The sequence below is a fragment of the Eumetopias jubatus genome, unplaced genomic scaffold, assembly GCF_037043125.1.
Source record: "Eumetopias jubatus isolate StellerSeaLion01/CBP00866 unplaced genomic scaffold, mEumJub1_p1.0 scaffold_6, whole genome shotgun sequence".
In the NCBI taxonomy this organism is placed as follows: domain Eukaryota; kingdom Metazoa; phylum Chordata; class Mammalia; order Carnivora; family Otariidae; genus Eumetopias; species Eumetopias jubatus.
In genome coordinates this window covers 69,387,655-69,405,616 of record NW_028274812.1, presented here as the reverse complement: position 1 = coordinate 69,405,616, position 17,962 = coordinate 69,387,655, and the positions used below count along the sequence as shown (strand labels likewise).

Here is a 17,962-nt window from a genome sequence, read left to right as displayed (position 1 = left end):
TTTTTGTCAACTCAACTCCTTCTACTATGCCAAAATAGGAGCGCATTTCTGCTAAGTTTCTTTAAATAGGACTTACTGGCCTCAGGATTTAAAAAAATGTAAGAGTTTGGAAACAGCTTATGCATTTCAATTTTAAAATTAGCTATTGCTGTGGCTATTTTTCACACCAGATTTCCCTCCCTCTGTATCAGCACCATTGAGCAGCCTTTGGAGATGGAATCACAATAGTATTAGCTCTTATTTTCTTGGCTTCACTTTATTACTCCCCCCATTTGAGACTGAGGCCCAGATTTCAGGGCTGGAAGTCACCTTTACGTTACTATAAATAAGTTCTGCCTTTAGGCATTTCAAAACTATCAGCATGATTCTAGGACTTGAAAACTTCTTACTTGCCAGCAAGTAGTTACCTGGAATGTTTTGACTTATTATTTATTTGCTTTTTCTTTTTCATCTGCTGCCAAGTCTCACTAATGCAACCTGCAAAATTGCACCAGAGCTTTTAATGAGGATTCTGAGGTAAGAGCCATTTCATCAGAGAAGACTGTGCTTTCCTTTTATGGGAATAATAGCACCTCCTGTTTATATAGCACCATCCTTCCAAGGAGCCTAACAGATCGCGTTTCAATAATCTGACGAGCAGCCCTGCAAGTCAGGCTGGTCACCAGGACTGCTACTCCCTACTTATATCAAAATCGAGGTCATTAAATGTAAATATGTTTTTCAAAATCCTAAAACCTTCGGAAATGGTGAAAGAGCAATGATCAGAATCGTCTACTACGGGGCGCCTGGGTGGCTCAGTCGTTAAGCGTCTGCCTTCGGCTCCGGTCATGATTCCAGGATCCTGAGATCGAGCCCCGCATCGGGCTCCCTGCTCAGTGGGGAGCCTGCTTCTCCTTCTCCCTCACTTGTGCTCTCTAGCTCTCTCTATGTATCACTCCAATAAATAAATAAAATCTTAAAAAAAAAAATCGTCTACTACTTGCTTGTGTTCTAGGTTATCAACCAGCCCTGTGGTTCTCCAGCTCTTTAACTCTCATCTCTTGTAAGACCATTTCTGAAAAGTCAGGGAGAATTCATGAAGATGAGTAGGAGAAGTGAGCTCGTTCCTCTTGTGAAATCCTGTGGCTCTTTCCTTTCCCGACTGGTTTGCCTCCCCCCCTCCAAGGCCTTTCCCTACCATCTCCATCCAAACATCTCTCCTCTCTTTCTGATCAGTAGGATTTATTCTCTCCCTCTGGCAGGAACCTACAAAGTTCAAGGGCTATGAACCCACAGCACAGGGTCAGACCTCAGAGATCACTTTCAGATAAGGATGTGCCTTGCTAAGTTGAGTTTGCCCACTTGCTCAGTAGACCCCATCCTCTTTCAAGTACCTAAGGGCATTTGTTTAGCAATTGGTCTTCTGTCTCCTGTATTATCAAGTTTTCTCTCTCTTTTGCAACACTGCCATCAGCCCAAGTCTTAGTCAGGATGGGCTAGGTTGTGCTCAGGAAACAAATACCAACTCTTAATGGCTTAACATAAAGGCTCATTTCTCATTCACGTCAGAGTCTGATTTGAATCACATGGCTCTTCTCCAGCAGTGAGTCAGGGATATGGGCTACCGTTCCAACATCTCGAGTTCTTGGAGTTCTCTGACACCGGTTAAATGGATGGGAAAGAACACGAAGAACTCATACCTACTTTTAACTGTCTCAGATCAGAAGTGACCCATGACTTCTACTCATGTTTCTTTGGCTACATCTAGTTACATAGCACGCCTGATTGTAAATTTGGTCTTCCTGTGTGTCCAGGAAAGAGAGGAAAATTGGACGTGGGTGAATACTGATCATCTTTACCACAGAGTGAAAACATGAAAAACAAATTTCTTCCCACTTAAAACAAAACAAAACAAAACAAAGGAAACCTTTAACACCATTTTCCTCAAGCTGCTGGCCCATTTTTCTGCTCCCTTTAACTCAAAAAGCCTAAAAAATGTAGCCTACCTTAGCTTTTAAATTCCTTTCTTTCCATTCTCTTTAGAACACAATCACATTTTTTTAAAATCCCACTGCTCCCCACAAAAGTGCTCCATGAAATCACAAATGGCTTCCAATCTGCTAGACAGTCAATTTTCAGCCTTCATCTGAGCTGACTATTAGCAACATTTGACATAGTTGATTACTCTCTCCTCCTTGGAATGCTTTCTTTACCTGGTTTCCAGGACATTATATATTTCTGCTTTTCCTTCTATCTCAATGGCTGTTCCTTCTTGGTCTACCCCATTGGCTCCTCTTTATCTCTCTGACTTCTTAATTCTAAAAAGCCCCAAGGTTCAATCCTGGGACCTCTTTTTTTTTTTCCTTCCTTATCTACACTTATTCTCTTGATGACTGTATTTTTGTCTTATGCCTTTCAGTATCCCCAATAATCTGGTATTAAAACTTCTATCTCCAGGTTGAACTTGTCCCATGAATTCTAACCATGCACATCCTACTGTGTACCAGACATCTCTACTCTGATGTTAACACACACCTCAAACGTAATGTGTATGAAATAGAACTCTTATTCCCATTCTTACCACTTGAAACCTACTTTTCCCTGTCTTCACCAATCCCAGTTAATGGCAACCCCATTCCAACAGCTCAGACCCCAACCTTGGAGTTCTCTTTAACTCCTCTCTTTCTCTTCCATCCTATATCCATTCTATAAGGAAATCCCGTAAGTTCCACCTTAAAAATATCACCAGAATCTGATACTGATCATCACTCTATTGCTATCACTCTGATCTAGGCCACTGTATCAAGTCTGGGTTGTTGCCTTAGCATCTTAAATGTTTTCCTTGCTTTTGCCTTTGCCCTCTCTTTCAATCTATTTTCTTTCTCTCTCTCTTTTTAAGTATTTTATTTATTTATTTGACAGAGAGAGAGACTCAGTGGCGTGTGAGAGCACTCACAAGCAGGGGGAGTGGCAGGCAGAGGGAGAGGGAGAAGCAGACTCCCCTCTGAGCAGGGAGCCCGATGTGGGACTTGATCCCAAGACCCTGAGATCATGACCTGAGCCGACGGCAGACGCTTAACCGACTGAGCCACCCAGGCGTCCCTCTTTCAGTCTATTTTCATATAGCAGTCAAAATGATCTGCAAAACCCTCCAAATGGCCTCCCAGCTCATTCCAAGAAGAGGTAATGTTTCTAAAAGGTGCACAGCCTGGTCCCGTTACGTGACATGCCTCCTCCCATTCTACCACCTGCTCATTCTGTTACAGTATGTCAATCATGCCAGGCCCATTCCAGCCTCAGAGCTTTTCCTTGCTATTCCTTCTGCCTAGACCACCCAGATGTCAGCATGGCTGGCTCCTTCACCTCCTTCAAGTCTCTAGTCAAAGTCATCCCCTCGAAAAGGTCCTTTTAAACCATCCTATCTATCTATCATCTATCTATCTACTTATTGAGTATAGTTGACACTCAATGGTACCTTAGTTTCAGGTGTACAACATAGTGATTCAATAAATTTATACATTATTCTACGTTCCCCACAAGTGTAGCTACCATCTGTCACCACACAATGTCATTGTTGACCACCGTATTTAAAATTGCAGTGCCCTGACATTCCTTAGCCCCCTTTTGTTTTATTCTCAACAGTATCTAACCAAGTACATATTATATTTATTTTCTGTCTTTCCTCCTTCTCCCCCACTGGAATATAAACTTAGTTTTGTTCCCTAGGTTCACCCAGTAGCTAGAACAGCGCCTCCTGGTAAATAGCAGGGCCTTGATACATATTTGTTGAATGACTGAAAAAATGAATGAGGAAACAGAAGCCCAAAGAGGCTGACTGGCTTGGTCAAAACCTTAGATGTGGTTAGTGCCAAGGTTCAAACTGGTTTTCCTGGCAACTCATGGCTGATGCTCCTTACATCTAAAATTTTGCCTATTATTCTTCTTCAGAGTTTTGTCTAGGTGGTGAATGGGGGGAGGCCAAAGGGCTGGCTCTGTGCTCTGGGGTGGGTGAGTGTTTGGTTCTTCTTATCTTGGTCATGCCACTCTCCAAATACCTCAATTACTGTTTCCCATCAATTCTCACCTCCCCCAAAGTTACGCTCAGGCTAAGAACGCTGTTGGCAGCTTGTGCTACAGTGTTAGGTACTTGCTGTAGTATTAGACACACTGAAAACACTGTCCAAAGATAATCATGATGATCTTACTGCTTCTTTAAAAGACTGGGCCTAAGCCATCCCAGAGACATTAACAACTTTCATCTCCTCTAGAAACTTTCAATCAAGAAGATTGCATAATTTCCTATTTGGTCTCTGTGCTTGGCAGTACTATTGCAGACTGTACCCTTTATTGCACCCTGTGGTTAAGACTTACAAAAAAAAAAAAAAAGAAGAAGAAGACTTAACAAATGCTTTTGCTTCAGAATCCTTCTGGGTCAGTTTTCCTTTTTGTTTAGCACTGCAAAAATGAGATCTGCCCTAAAATGTTGAGAGAGAGGGAGAGAGAAGCAAAAGAGAGAGAAAGCAAAAGACAGAGATAGAGAGAGCAAGCCAAAGTTTGAAATATATTTATACCTAAGAAAGCATGTGGGCCACCTGAGGAGGCATACTTAGCCCTACCCAACAGCTATTCTCTGCATGAAACCTCTCCCTTCTCTAGAGGGTGAAAGACCATGGGCAGTACAGCCCAAAGAAAGGTGGTAGAGCTTTGCCTCTACCCTCCCCTTGTTTTAAAAATATTTAATTAATTTTCACAAATAAAAACTGTATATATTTAAGGTATACAAGTGATGTTTTGATATGTGCATGTGAACTGAAATGATTACTACAATCAAACTAACATATCTATCACCTCCCATGGTTATCATTTGTGTGTGTGTGTGTGTGTGTGTGTGTGTGTACACGCGTGCGTGCGGTGAGAACATTTGAGATCCATTCTTTTAGCAAATTTCTATTGTATAATACATTATTTTTAACTATAGTCACCATGCTGTACCCTGTTTCCGGAACTTATTCATCTTATAACTGAAAGTTTGTACCCTTTGATCAATATTTCCACTTTTGCCCCACCCCCTCCCTGAAGCTTCTAATAACCACCATTTACTCTCTGTTACTATCGTTTGCCTTTTTTTAGATGCCACATATAGTGAGATCCTGCAATATTTGTCTTTCTATGTCTGGCTTGCACTTAGCATAATGTCCTCCAGGTTTACTCATGTTGCTGCAAACAGCAGGATTTCTTTCCTTTCCTGAATACTATTCACACACACAGCACCTTTTCTTTATCCAGTCCTGTCAATAGACGAGTTGTTTTCACATCTGGGCTATTGTGAATAATGCTGCAATGAATACGGGAGTGCAGATATCTCTTGGAAATAGTGATTATATTTCTTTCAGATATATACCCAAAAGTGGTATTGCTGGGTCACCCTGGGAGTTCTGTTTTTAATTTTTTGAGGAATCTCCATCCTATTTCCACAGTGGCTGCACTGATTTACATTCCCACCAACAGTGCACAAGGGTTGGTTCCCTTTTCTCCACATCCTCGCCAATACTTGTTATCTTTGGACTTTTTGATAATAGACCTTGGCAATAACCTCTTAACAGCTGCTCTTCCTCTGGCATTCTGGGAGAGCCCCGTAACTGGGGCTGCTAGGCAAACCCACTGTGGGTTCCATGTCTTCTAAGGAAACACACCCCATTCCTGCCCCCTGTACTCGACACACCACAGAACTGACCTTCACGGTTGTGATGCCACTTCCAGCATGGTTGGCATCCAGCCCAAAATGGTCTCCATGACTACAGCTAAGGAGGGGTTTGTTGAGCCAACTTTAATACTAATGAGCAGTGTAGTAACGACCTTGCAATGTTGGCACATTGACCACTTTCTCTTCATCTCTTAGCACAAAATAGACTTACTATAATTATAAACTAAATGATCTGTTTTATTATTTAAAGAAAAAGTACTAAGTTCAATGCCTTATGTCTTACTTTTTGCTGATACACATTCTTGGGCGTGTTTTTCAATCAGGAGCCAACACTCAAGTCATATAAACTCTAGGGACTGTAATTCCATTTTAGGAAAAAAAAAAAACAGAAAAGGAAAAAAAAAAAGAGCAAGACATTTCCATTACTCCTTGACTTCGAGAAGGAGGCCTCTATTTTTGTTTTGCTCCCTTTTAGTTTAGAGGCTATACTGGGCACTGTGAGTGGCTCTAATTTGCTAGTAAGAGCACTGCCCATTGGGAGTCAGGAGTTTGGGGTAGAACTGCACAACTGGACAACTAGATACCAGAGCTGGGTTTGGTCTAAACTGACCAAGTAGGGGAGTGGGACAGGCAGCAGTATGTGTCTGGAAGTTTCATAGTCCAAGAAAGAGCTTTCAGACTCAGCCATGAGGGACCCCTGAGAAGCACAGAAGCTGGCTAGGAAGTGTAGAGGTGAGCCAAGTGTGAACAAGGCTGGGACAAACCAGAAGTTGATTTGAATTTGGTGACAGGATAATGACGGGGTTTAAAAATTTCCAAGGAGCTAATCAAATGTTTTTTTCTTTCTTTCTTTTTTTTTTTAAAGATTTTGTTTATTTATTTGACAGAGAGAGAGAGAGTGAGAGCGCAAGTGGGCAGGGCAGCAGGCAGAGGGAAAGGGAGAAGCAGGCTCCCCGCTGAGCAGGGAGCCCGATGCGGGGCTCAATCCCAGGACCCTGGGGGATCATGACCTGAGCCAAAGGCAGACGCCTAACTGACTGAGTCACCCAGGTGCAAATCTTTTTTCTTACATCATATGAGCCAAATGCCAATTAATTCCAAGCAGCTACTTTCCATGGTAATGTTTGGGATGTTTGCTTATTCACTACTTAATTCAAATTCTAAAGTCATTCACTGAGCTAAGTGGGACAATGACTCTAGAGCCTGCAAGGACATTTTAGTGTGCACACATGGAGAGGAAAACAATGCTTAGCACTTGGGGCCACAGGAGGGTGCTCTGAGCAGAGGGAGTGGGCTCTTGAAAGGAGGCCTCAGAAACAATTACAGGCCCACAAAGGAAAATGCCACTGTGGCTGGCTTGCATGCTCCATCAGCAAGATACTTAAAAGCTGGGTTACTGACAATATGAATTTATGTTTCATAGGAAGGAAAAAAAATCTGGTTATATCTGAAGGTTTCACATACCTGAGCACCAGGTTTTAATGGTTTGGAAGTGTAGATAATGTAGAAATGGCAATCATTTTACACGACTAGGAAGAAAGAAAATCAACACATTGCAAATTCCCACTTACTTAGAACACAAACAAAGCAAAAAGGCCAAATAGCAGATTTTTGTGTGATGTCTATACAATGTGCCTCTTGCTTTAAAGGGCCCCTAATGCTGGGGCGTCTGGGCGGCTCAGTTGGTTGAGTGTCCAACTCTTGATTTCAGCTCAGGTCATGATCTCAGGATCTTGAGGTTAAGCCCCTGAGTAGGGCTCTGTGCTCAGCGGGGAGTCTGCTTGAGATTCTTTCCCTCTGCCCCTCCCTCTGCACTCTCTTTCTCTCTCTCTCAAATAAATAAATAAATCTTAAAAAAAAAAAGAGTCCCTAATGCCAAGGAAATAAGTGATTATCAGGGATTTGACCTAAAGAAACTTTTAGTTATGCCATATGCATTTATATCCTGGTTTCCTTTAAATTTTACTGTCTTCTTATTGTATTATGATAAATAATTCAAGGACTTCAGAGTTTTAGGCATTTTTATGGGTAGAAACTAGGGCTCAGAGAGGGGTTTAAGTGACTATATCAGGATCCCAGAGCTAACTGGGGGCAGGCCAGAGTTTAGGGCACATGGTCCAGGAAGTCTCAAGATGGGGCCAATAGTCACTGAAGAGAGACTAAATTACATAAAATATGATTTTCATTTTAAACATATTTTAATATAACCGATTTTTTTGAAAATCGGTAAAAAACACAAATGAAATAGTTCTCAAGCAGATATAGATAATAAATAAACTATAAGCTCCAACCTCTCCCCAAGATCATTCTGGATAATTGGAAGTTTCCAAATATTTCCAGAGAATTCCAGAATTGGAATAAACTGCAAAGGCATTCTTGCTGCCCATCTAGAGGAGAAGGGATCTTAACATTTAATGAATGCCTACTATGGGATAGAGACCATGCTGAGAACTTCTATGTTTATCATCTCAGCTAATGACAGGTTAAATATTCGCCCATTGATGTAGATGAGGAAAATCCAGCTCAGGATCACACCACAGCTGCCATTCCTTGGCCTTCCCACATTAGTTGATACATAAGTTTCCCTCCCTACACCAGCCCTGAGTACGTTATCTGCAACCGATTTGTCCTTTAGCCTCCGGTACTAGGATCTTTCTAGTTATCTAATTCCTAGGGGTGTGAGGAGTGTGGTACTGGAGCCTTTCATGTGGGTACATAAAAAAGAAGAAGAATGTGAAAATGTTGAGTGCTTATGCAGTCCCCACTCTTAGCTGGCCTCTCTCTTGTTCTGCAGGGCTAACAGGAGATGTTGTTTAACAAGGGACTGGATCTGGTGACCCTCTCTGACCCCTGTGACTTGGTTGCGTATTTGTTTTTTAATGTTGAATTTGGATGCCTTTCTGTGGAGCAGGTGCTTGCTCCACCTCATCCTAGTGTCTTATACGCATCCTGCTTTATTCATTTTTATTACTTGCCAGGCCTCTGGAGGCATTTGGGTTTGTGACCCCTGGAATTTAATGCTAGTGGTACTACTAGCACCTCCCATCAGGGTCATGGGGCCTCTGGTATCTTTCAGAGTTGCTGCGAAAAGCTGCTCTGTTGCTGTGGGCCACTGCCCAACTCTGGGGCTCCAGTCACACAGACTATAGATTTGAGTTGTACCTCTGGGAACTGTGCAGTGCACAGCCTGCACAACTGTTTGTGGTGGCCCTAGTGTTAGACACTGTATAGATGCACAGTGAAAGATTCTGGACCTGAACCCAAGGTGTAAGGCTGCTCAGTGTTACCCTTGGTCCCATGTAAATGAAAGGGAGCGAAGATGATGAAAATAGAGGACTTGTATACACAGTTCAAAGGGTGACCAATTTCATGTTTTGTCATTATGAAGCCCATCTTTTAAGTTCCTGCAGCTTAGGCCATCCAACTGAATGGATGTCAACTCTCAACAGAACGGGTCCAGCTACTAGTGTCCCTATAGTACAGATGTAACTGTACTCACTGAAGTAATTAAGAAACATGAGTAGGGTATTTTCAACAATGGTGAGAAAAGCAAGTTTGCACTTCTTAGAATCCTACTATATTAACTGTGAAAATTACTGATTGCTTTTACTTTTCCCCCAAGCAAGGCAGGTGCTGTGAATACTCTCATTCTTTTACTCTCAAGGGAAATCAAGTGCTCCTTCAACCATCTGAAAGAGAAAAACCATAGCCACGGTCCCAGTGACTCAGATCCCACATCTAGGACTGTAGCAAACTTTTGCTGTCCTACTCAAAACCTGAAGAGTAAGTGAACTAGAAACTACGAGTGGCTATGAGCCACAGGTGAGGTGAGGCTCCCTGACAAAGATGCTCTGCTCAGATTCATGCCTCTGAGATTTTAAGTGCCTCAAATAGAAACTGGCTATGCGGCAAACCTAATAGTTTTGGTGACTTGGACATCAGCCCCTGAGCAGGAATGGGGCCCAGGGTCCACCTTTTAGCTCCTACTTAGCCAACTGTCTACAGGTTGATAAACCTCCACGAGCAATGACACGCAAACCAAACTACCGTACCTCCTCAGGCAAGCTGACCACCAAGTCATTTTTCGTCTGTCCAACCAGCGCCTGCCAGAAGTATTCACTGCATGCGGCCAGCACAGCCCGGTGGGCCCGGAACTCCTTCCTTTCCACGATCAGAGTCACGTCACAGAGAATATCCTTTTTCCGCTGGTCATTGAGGCCCAGGAGGATGTTGGTGCAGTGGACTGTGGACTCATACACATACATGGGGGAGTCAGGCTTCTCATCCACAGACATGCCGTTCACACCCTGAAAGAGAGAAAGGTGGGGTCACCAGAGCTACCTGAGTCAGATACAGAAGGTGAGAAGAATGTCACAGTTCCTGTGACCCACGGCCATGAGCCTGGCAAAAAGAATTGTCCTTTAACATATTCATGCTCAGCACAATGAGCTCAGAAAACATATCTGGAAAGTCACGTTCGATGGCTGACTTTTATCTTTCCTTTTACTGCATCCTTTTACCCCATGGAAACAAAGCCAGGTCCCTTAATGAAACACCCAAAACATTTAAAACACATAGGTATTCTAAGACTTAGTAGTTTTGATTTTGCTAGCCGACTGAAAAAGGAACTTCCACATATACATGGTTCCAATTCAAGTATTGATTGAGCTTTGTGCTAAGGGGAAATGAATCATTTTGAAGTGTTTACTATGCTCTCTTGACAAAGTACACGTAAGCTCCTAGGTTGACGTTTGGCTAAGATGCCAAGCAGAGTAAATATCTAATCACAATACATAACTGAACAAGCGAAGTGAACTTTATGTGTACTACAGAGTTGGTAGAGCGAGCTATCACAATTGCCTTCCGCCACTTCAAGACAGAGCACAACCAACGGAATGCTGTTGTCGCTCATGAAATGCTCTTGAAAAGAAGTGGACTTGTGCTGTCATTATCCCAGCAGACTTGATATACATCCTCTTTAAGGAAACACAATATATCCCATTAAGAGTCATAAAAAAAGATGTATTCGACAGTGAAGATTACTTTACAAAAGGGTTCTTTGCTTCAAGAAGTATGCACTGATGTACTTTAAAAAGTAGTGTCTATAACTAATTTACATAGTTTTTCAGGAATGTCTACTACTAGTATGAATTCCAATAAAGTTTTACTTTCCTTTTGGCTTCATTCTTATTTATTTTAATAACTTTAACCCACGATAAATTGCATATAGTTATAGTGGGTGGTCTGATATGTTTTAGCATATGTATGCATCACAATCAAGACAGGGAACATACCCTACATCAATCATCAAAAAAATCTTTCCATGTCCCTTAATAGTCCTTCCCTTGCACCTCTCTGTACCCCTCTTCCCCCAAAACTACAGTCTGCTTTATGACACTATATATTAATTTGTATTTTCTATATTTTATGTAAATGGAATCATACAGATTATATTCCTTTATGTCTGGCTTCTTTTACTCAGCATGGTTATTTTGCAATTCCTCTATGTTGTTGCGTGCATCAAATGGTTGTTCCTTTATTGCTGAGTAGTGTTCCATTGTATGGATACAGCACAATTTTTTATCCATTCATCTACTGGCGGATCTTTGGGTGTTTCCAGTTTTGGGCTATTACAAATAAAGCTGCTATGAATTAGTGTATAAATCTATGCATGAACATATGCTTTCATTTCTCTTGTGTAAATTCCTAGGGGTAGAATGGATGGATCATTTGGTATGTGTAAGTCTAACTTTTTGAGAGACTATCCCTGTTTTCTACAGCGGTTGTAGAATTTCACATTTCAACAGCAGTGTATGAGAGTTCTAGTTCTTTCACATCCTTGCCACCACTTGTTATACTCAGTCTTTCTAGTTTCAGTCATTCTAATAAGTATACCATGGTATCTCTTTGTGGTTTTAATTTGCTTTTTTCTAATGACCGAAGATGCTGAACATTTTTCATGTGCTTATTTGCCATCTATTTACCTTCTTTGAAGAGATGTGTACTCAGATTCTTTGTCCATTTTCTACTTTTCCTTATTACTGAGATTTGAGCATTCGTTATATACTCTGAATAAAAGTCCTTTATCAGATATGTGATTTGTGAGTATTTTCTCCAAGTCTGTAGCTTGTCTTTTCATTCTCTCTCTTTTTTTTTTTAAGATTTTTAAATTTACTTTTTACAGAGAAATAGACAGTGAGAGAGGGAACACAAGCAGGGAGAGTTGGAAAGGGAGAAGCAGGCTTCTTGCAGAGCAGGGAGACCGATATGGGATTCGATCCCAGGACCCTGGGATCATGACCTGAGCCACTCAGGCACCCCTGTCTTTTCATTCTCTTAACAGTGTTTTTCGAAGAGCGGAAAGTCTTCATCTGATGAAGACCAATCAAGCAATTTTTTTCTTTTATGGATCATGCTTTTGGTGGTATGTCTAAAAAATCTTTGCCTAAACCAAGGTCATATCTTTTTTTCAGATTTATACATAGATATTACTATTTTAATGTAATTATAAATGATTTTGCTTTTTAATTTAAATTTCTGATTTTTCATTGCTAGTATATAGTAATATAAATTGTTTTTGTGTATTGATCTTATATCCTGGAGTTTTGCCTAACTTGCTTATTAGTTCTCACAGCCTTATTTATTTATTTTGGTACATAACATAAATTTTGTAAAAACATGCATGTTGTTTGTGAATGAAGACATTTTACTTCCTTTCCAATCTGAATGAATTCAGCGTCTTTTTCTTGCTTATTGCATTGGCTAGAACCTCTAGTGCAATGTTGAATAGAAGTGGTAAGAGCAAACATCCTTGCCTTGTTCCTTATGTTAGGGGAACACTTCATCCTTTCACTGTTATTTATGACGGTAGCTATAGGTGCTTCGTAGATGCCCCTATTGAGTTGAGGAAATTTCTTTCTATTCCTAGTTTGCTGGGAATTTCTTTTTTTTAAAAAAAATCATGAATGGATGCTGGATTTTGTTAAATGTGTTTTCTGCATGTATTGATAATCACATAATTTTTCTTTTTTAGTATGTTAATATGAATAATATGATTGATTTTTGAATGTTAAATCCATCTTGCATCTCTAAAATAAACTCCACATGACCGTAATGTATTTGTCTTATTATACATTGTTGGATTCATTTTTTAACATTTTGCTAAGAATTTTTGCATCATGCTCATGTAGGATACTAGTCTGTAGTTTTCTTTTCATATATGTATTTTTAATCAGGGTAATGCTGGTGTCACAAAATGAGTTGGAAAATATTTCTTCCTCTTCAATTTTCTAGAAGAGTCTTTGTAGGATTGGTATCATTTCTTCCTTAAATATTTGGTAGAATTTACCTGTGAAGTCTCCTTGGCCTTGAGTTTTAACTACAAATTCAATTTTTTTAAAAAATTGTCAAATTCATTGGCATAAAGTTGTACATAGTATTTCCTTATTTTCCTTTTAATATTAGTAGAATCTTTGTTGAATCTCATATTCCTGATATTGGGAATTTGTGTCATCTTTCTTTCTTTTCTGACCAGGTTGGCTAGAGGTTTATAAATTTTATCAATGTTCCCAAGGAACTAGCTTTTGTTAAATTGATTCTTATTGTTTTATTTTCTATTACATTGATTTCTGCTATCATTGTTGTACCCTTTCTTCTGCTTACTTTAGGCTTTAATTTGCTCTTTTTAATTTTTATTACCTTTTATTATTTTTTAAATTTTATTTTAATTCCACTATAGTTAACATACAGTGTTATATTAGTTTCAGGTGTAAAATATAGTTATTCAACAATTCTATATATTGTACACTCAGTGCTCATCATGATAAGTATACTCTTAAACCCCTTCACCTATTTCACCCATCCCCTGACCCCAATCTCCCTACCTCCCCTCTGATAACCATCAACTTGTTCTCTATAGTTAGGGATCCTTTTTTGGTTTGTCTCTTTTTTTTCTTTGTTCATCTATTTTGTTTCTTAAATTCCACATTTGAGTGAAATCATATGGCATTTCTTTCTCTGATTTATGTCACTTAGCAGTAGACTCTCTAGATCCATCCATGTTATTGAAAATGGCAGGATTTCATTCTTTTTTACGACTGAGTAATATTTCATTTATCACATCTTTATCCATTCATCTCTTGATAGACACTTGGGCTGCATCCATAATTTGGCTATTGTAAATAGTGCTGCAATAAACATAGGGGTGCATATATCCTTTTGAATTAGTGTTTTCGTATTCTTTGGGTAAATACCCAGCAGTGGAATTACTGGATCATATGGTAGTTCTATTTTTAAATTTCTGAGGAACCTCCATAATGTTTTCCACAGCGGCTGCACCAGTTTGCTTTCCCACCAACAGTGCAAGAGGATTCCTTTTTCTCCACACCCTCGCCAACATTTGCTGTTTCTTGTGGTTTTGATTTTAGCCATTCTGATAGGTGTGAGGTAATATCTCATTGTAGTTTTGATTGGCATGTCCCCAATGATCAGTGATGTTGAGCATCTATTCATGTCTGCTGTCCATCTGGATATCTTTGGAGAAATGTCTGTTCATGTCTTTGGCCCATTTTTAAATTAGATTATTTGTTTTTTGGGTGTTCAGTTTTATAAGTTCTTTACAGATTTTGGATACTAATCCTTTATCAGGTAAGTCATTTGCAAATATCTTCTCCCATTCGGTAGATTGTCTTTTAGTTTTATTGACTGTTTCCTTTGCTGTGCAGAAGCTTTTTATTTTGATGCAGTTTCAATAGTTTATTTTTGCTTTTGTTTCCCTTGCTTCAGGAGACATATCTAGAAAAATGTTGCTAAGGCTGATGTCAGAGAAATTACTGCCTGTGCTCTCTTCTAGGATTTTTACAGTGTTGGGTCTCACATTTAGGTCTTTAATCCATTTTGAGTTTATTTTTGTGTATGGTGTAAGAAAGTGGTCCAGTTTCATTCTTTTGCATTAGCTGTTCAGTTTTCCCAACACAATTTGTTGGAGAGACTGTCTTTTCCCATTGCATATTCTTACCTCCTTTGTCAAAGATTAATTGACCATTAACTTGCTTCTCTTTTTCCAGTTTCCAAAGGTGGAAGTTGAGTTCATTGATCTGAGATCTTTCAACTTTTCTAAGAAAAGCTTTAATGCTATACATTTCACTACAAGTAGTGCTTTAGCAACATCTCACAAATTTTGAAATGTTGTTTTAATTTTCATTAATTTTAAAATGCTTTCTAATTTCCCTTTTTGTTTCTTTCTTAATGTATAAATTATTTGGAAATGTTATTTAGTTTCCAAATGGTTGAAGGAGTTTCCAGATATCTTTCTATTATTGTTTTCTGATTTAATTCCATTGTGGTCAGAGAACAAACTTCTAATGACTTCAATCCTTTTAATTTATGGAGACTTGTCTTATATCCCAGAATATGGTCTATCTTGGTAAATATTCCATAGGTATTTGAAAGGAATGTGCGTTCTGTTGTCGGCTAGAGTGTTCTGTAAATATCAGTTAAGTCAAGTTGTATAATAAATGTTCAAATCCTCTGTATCTTTACTAATTTTCTGTCCAAGGTATTGAGAAGTCACTGAAATCTCTAACTCTAATTGTAGATTTACCTATCAGTTTTTGCTTCATGCAGTTTGAAATCCTGTTATTAGATGCATATGTGGTTAGAATTTTTATTTTCTCTTGATGTCATTTATTCCTCTATCACAAAATGACCTTTTAATTCCTGGAAATATCATTTGCTTTGAAATCTAATTTGTCTGATATCAATAGTCACGTCAGCTTTTTTTGCTTAGTGTTAGCATCTATCCCCCTACTTATCCTTTTAATCTATTTGTGTCTTTATATTTAAAGTGTATTTCTTGTAGGCAACATATAGTTGAGTCCTGCTTTTTAAAAAAAATCCAAGGGGTGCCTTGGTGGTACAGTCAGTTAAGCATCAGACTCTTGGTTTCAGCTCAGGTCGTGATCTCAGGGTCGTGAGATTGAGCCCTGCATAGGGCTCCGCTGCTTAAGACTCTTCCCTCCTGCCTCTCTAAAATAAATAAATCAATCTTAAAAAATGTCCAATCTGATAATCTCTGACTTTTAATTCTGGTACTTATACCATTTACATTTAATGTTATTATTGACTTGGCAGGGTTCAAATACGCCATTTTGAAACTTGTTTTCTCTTTGTCCCATCTGTTCTTTGTTCCCTTTCTCCTTACTCTCTGTTTTTATATTAACAGTATTTTTTATAATTCAAGCTTATCCCCTTTTTTGACACATTGTTTTGTTATTTTATTGGTCACCTAGGGTTTATAGTATGCTTCTTTAAATTATCACAATCTATCTTCAAGTGATATTATACCACTTCATATAGAGTATAAGAATCTTACAATAGTATGCCTCCATTTCTCCCTTCTTGGTTATGCATTTTACTTCCACAAATGTCATAAACCCCACACTACATTGTTACTATTTTTGTTTAAACAGTTATCTTTTACAGAGATTTAAATAGCAAGAAGATAAAGTACACACACACACATACACACACTTTTCTTCTGCCTGAAGTACTTCCTTTAATATGACCTGCAGTGTGGATATGTTTGTGTCTTAGTCAGCCTGAGCTGTTATAGCAAAATAGTAGAAACTGGGTAACATAAACAATAGGATTTCCTTCCCATAGTTCTTCAGTCTGGGAATTCCAAGATCAAGGTACCAGCTGATTTTGGTTCTTTGGTGAGGGCTCTCTTCTTGGCTTGCAGATAGCTGCCTTCTCACTGTCTTTGCATAGGGAAGAGGGAGAGGTCTAGTCCCTCTTTGTTTTTTTACAAGGATACTAATCCCATCTCCATCTCCAAAGACCATTGCATTGGGGTTAGGGCTTTTGGAGGTGGACTTAAGCATTTGGTCCATCATAGTTGGTGATGAATTCTTTCACTGTTTGTTTCTCTTAAGAAGTCTGCCCCCTTCATTTTGGAAGTTATTTTTGTGGGGTATAGATTCTAGACGACAATTTTTTTCTTTTCAGTAGTTTGAAAAATGTCATTGTACTTTTTATTTGCATGGTTTCCAATGAAAAATCTTTCTTCATCCTTATCTTTGTTCCTCTATATGTAATGTCTTTTTTCCTTCTAGATACTTTTAAGATGCTTTATTACCTGTTTTGAGCAATTTGATTATGATGCGCTTTGGTGCAGTTTTTCATGGTTTTTGAGCTTTCTGAATGGGTGGGTATAGTTTTCACCAAATTTGGAAGCATGTCAGACATTATTTATTTGACTACTTGAATAGAGACTATCTGAAATTGTCCCACAGCTCACAAATGCTCTGTACATTTTTCTTTTTGGTAGCCTTTTTTTCTCTATGTGTTTCATTTTGGACCGTTTCTATTGCTAGGCCTTCAAGTTCATTAATCCTTTCTTCTGCAATATCTAATCTGCCATTAATTCCTTTCACAGTAATTTTCATCTCAGAAATTGTGGTTGTCATCTCTAAAAGTTCAATTTGGGTCTTTTTTATATCTCCCATGACTCTACTTAAGATACTCAATCACTCCTCTAACTTCTCGAACCTTTGGAATACAGTTATAATAACTACTTCTGTCTGTTAATTCTAACAACTGTGTCAGTTCTGGTTTAGTTTTGATCACTATTTCTCTTCATTATGAGTCATATTTCCCTGCTTCTTTCTGTGCATGCCTGGAAATTTTTGATTGGAGCCAGACATTGTGAATTTTACCTTGTTGGATGCTTGATACTTGCGTGTTGTTATTAACATTCTTAAACTTTGTCCTAGGACTCAGCTGAGTTATATGGAAACAGTTCAGTCCTCCAGGTTTAGTTTTGAGATCTGTTAGGTGGGAACAGCAGCATTTAATCTAGCATTCCTTGTTCCCCACTACTGATTCAGACTCTTCTGAGTATTTTACCCAATGCCCCTTGAATTAAGGATTTTCTAGTCTGGCTGGTAGGAACAGGTATTATTCCTGATCCTCTGTGAGCTCTGAGTACTGTTCCTTCTAATTGTTTTGGGTCTTTCTTTTCCCGTTTTTGGTATTTTTCTTATACACATGGGCTAATTCTACACTGCAGAATATTTAAGGGAAACCCTCTGCTGATCTCTGGAGTTTTCTCTCTGTGAAGCTCTCTCTTCTTTGCTACCCTGCTTTCTGAAGTGTAGCCACTAGTCTCTCCTGACTATTAGGTCTCCTCAACTCAGGAGTTAGTCAAAATCTTCCTTGGTTTCTCTTTCCCCTACCATTGTCTGGAAACACTCTCAAAACAGTCAGCTGGGCTCCACT

At 39.1% G+C, this 17,962-nt stretch overlaps 1 protein-coding gene across 4 annotated transcripts in view; it reads right to left on the bottom strand.

Annotated features, from left to right (window-relative positions):
* BACH2 (BACH transcriptional regulator 2) overlaps positions 1-17,962 on the bottom strand; it is a 358,001-nt gene that overhangs the window by 63,070 nt on the left and 276,969 nt on the right. For all 4 annotated transcript variants that reach the window (XM_028108030.2, XM_028108032.2, XM_028108033.1 and 1 more), the window contains one exon: positions 9,736-9,990. In XM_028108030.2, coding sequence (XP_027963831.1) covers positions 9,736-9,978 — 243 coding nt within the window. In that variant the 5' untranslated portion in view covers positions 9,979-9,990. The remainder of the gene's footprint in view (positions 1-9,735; positions 9,991-17,962) is intronic.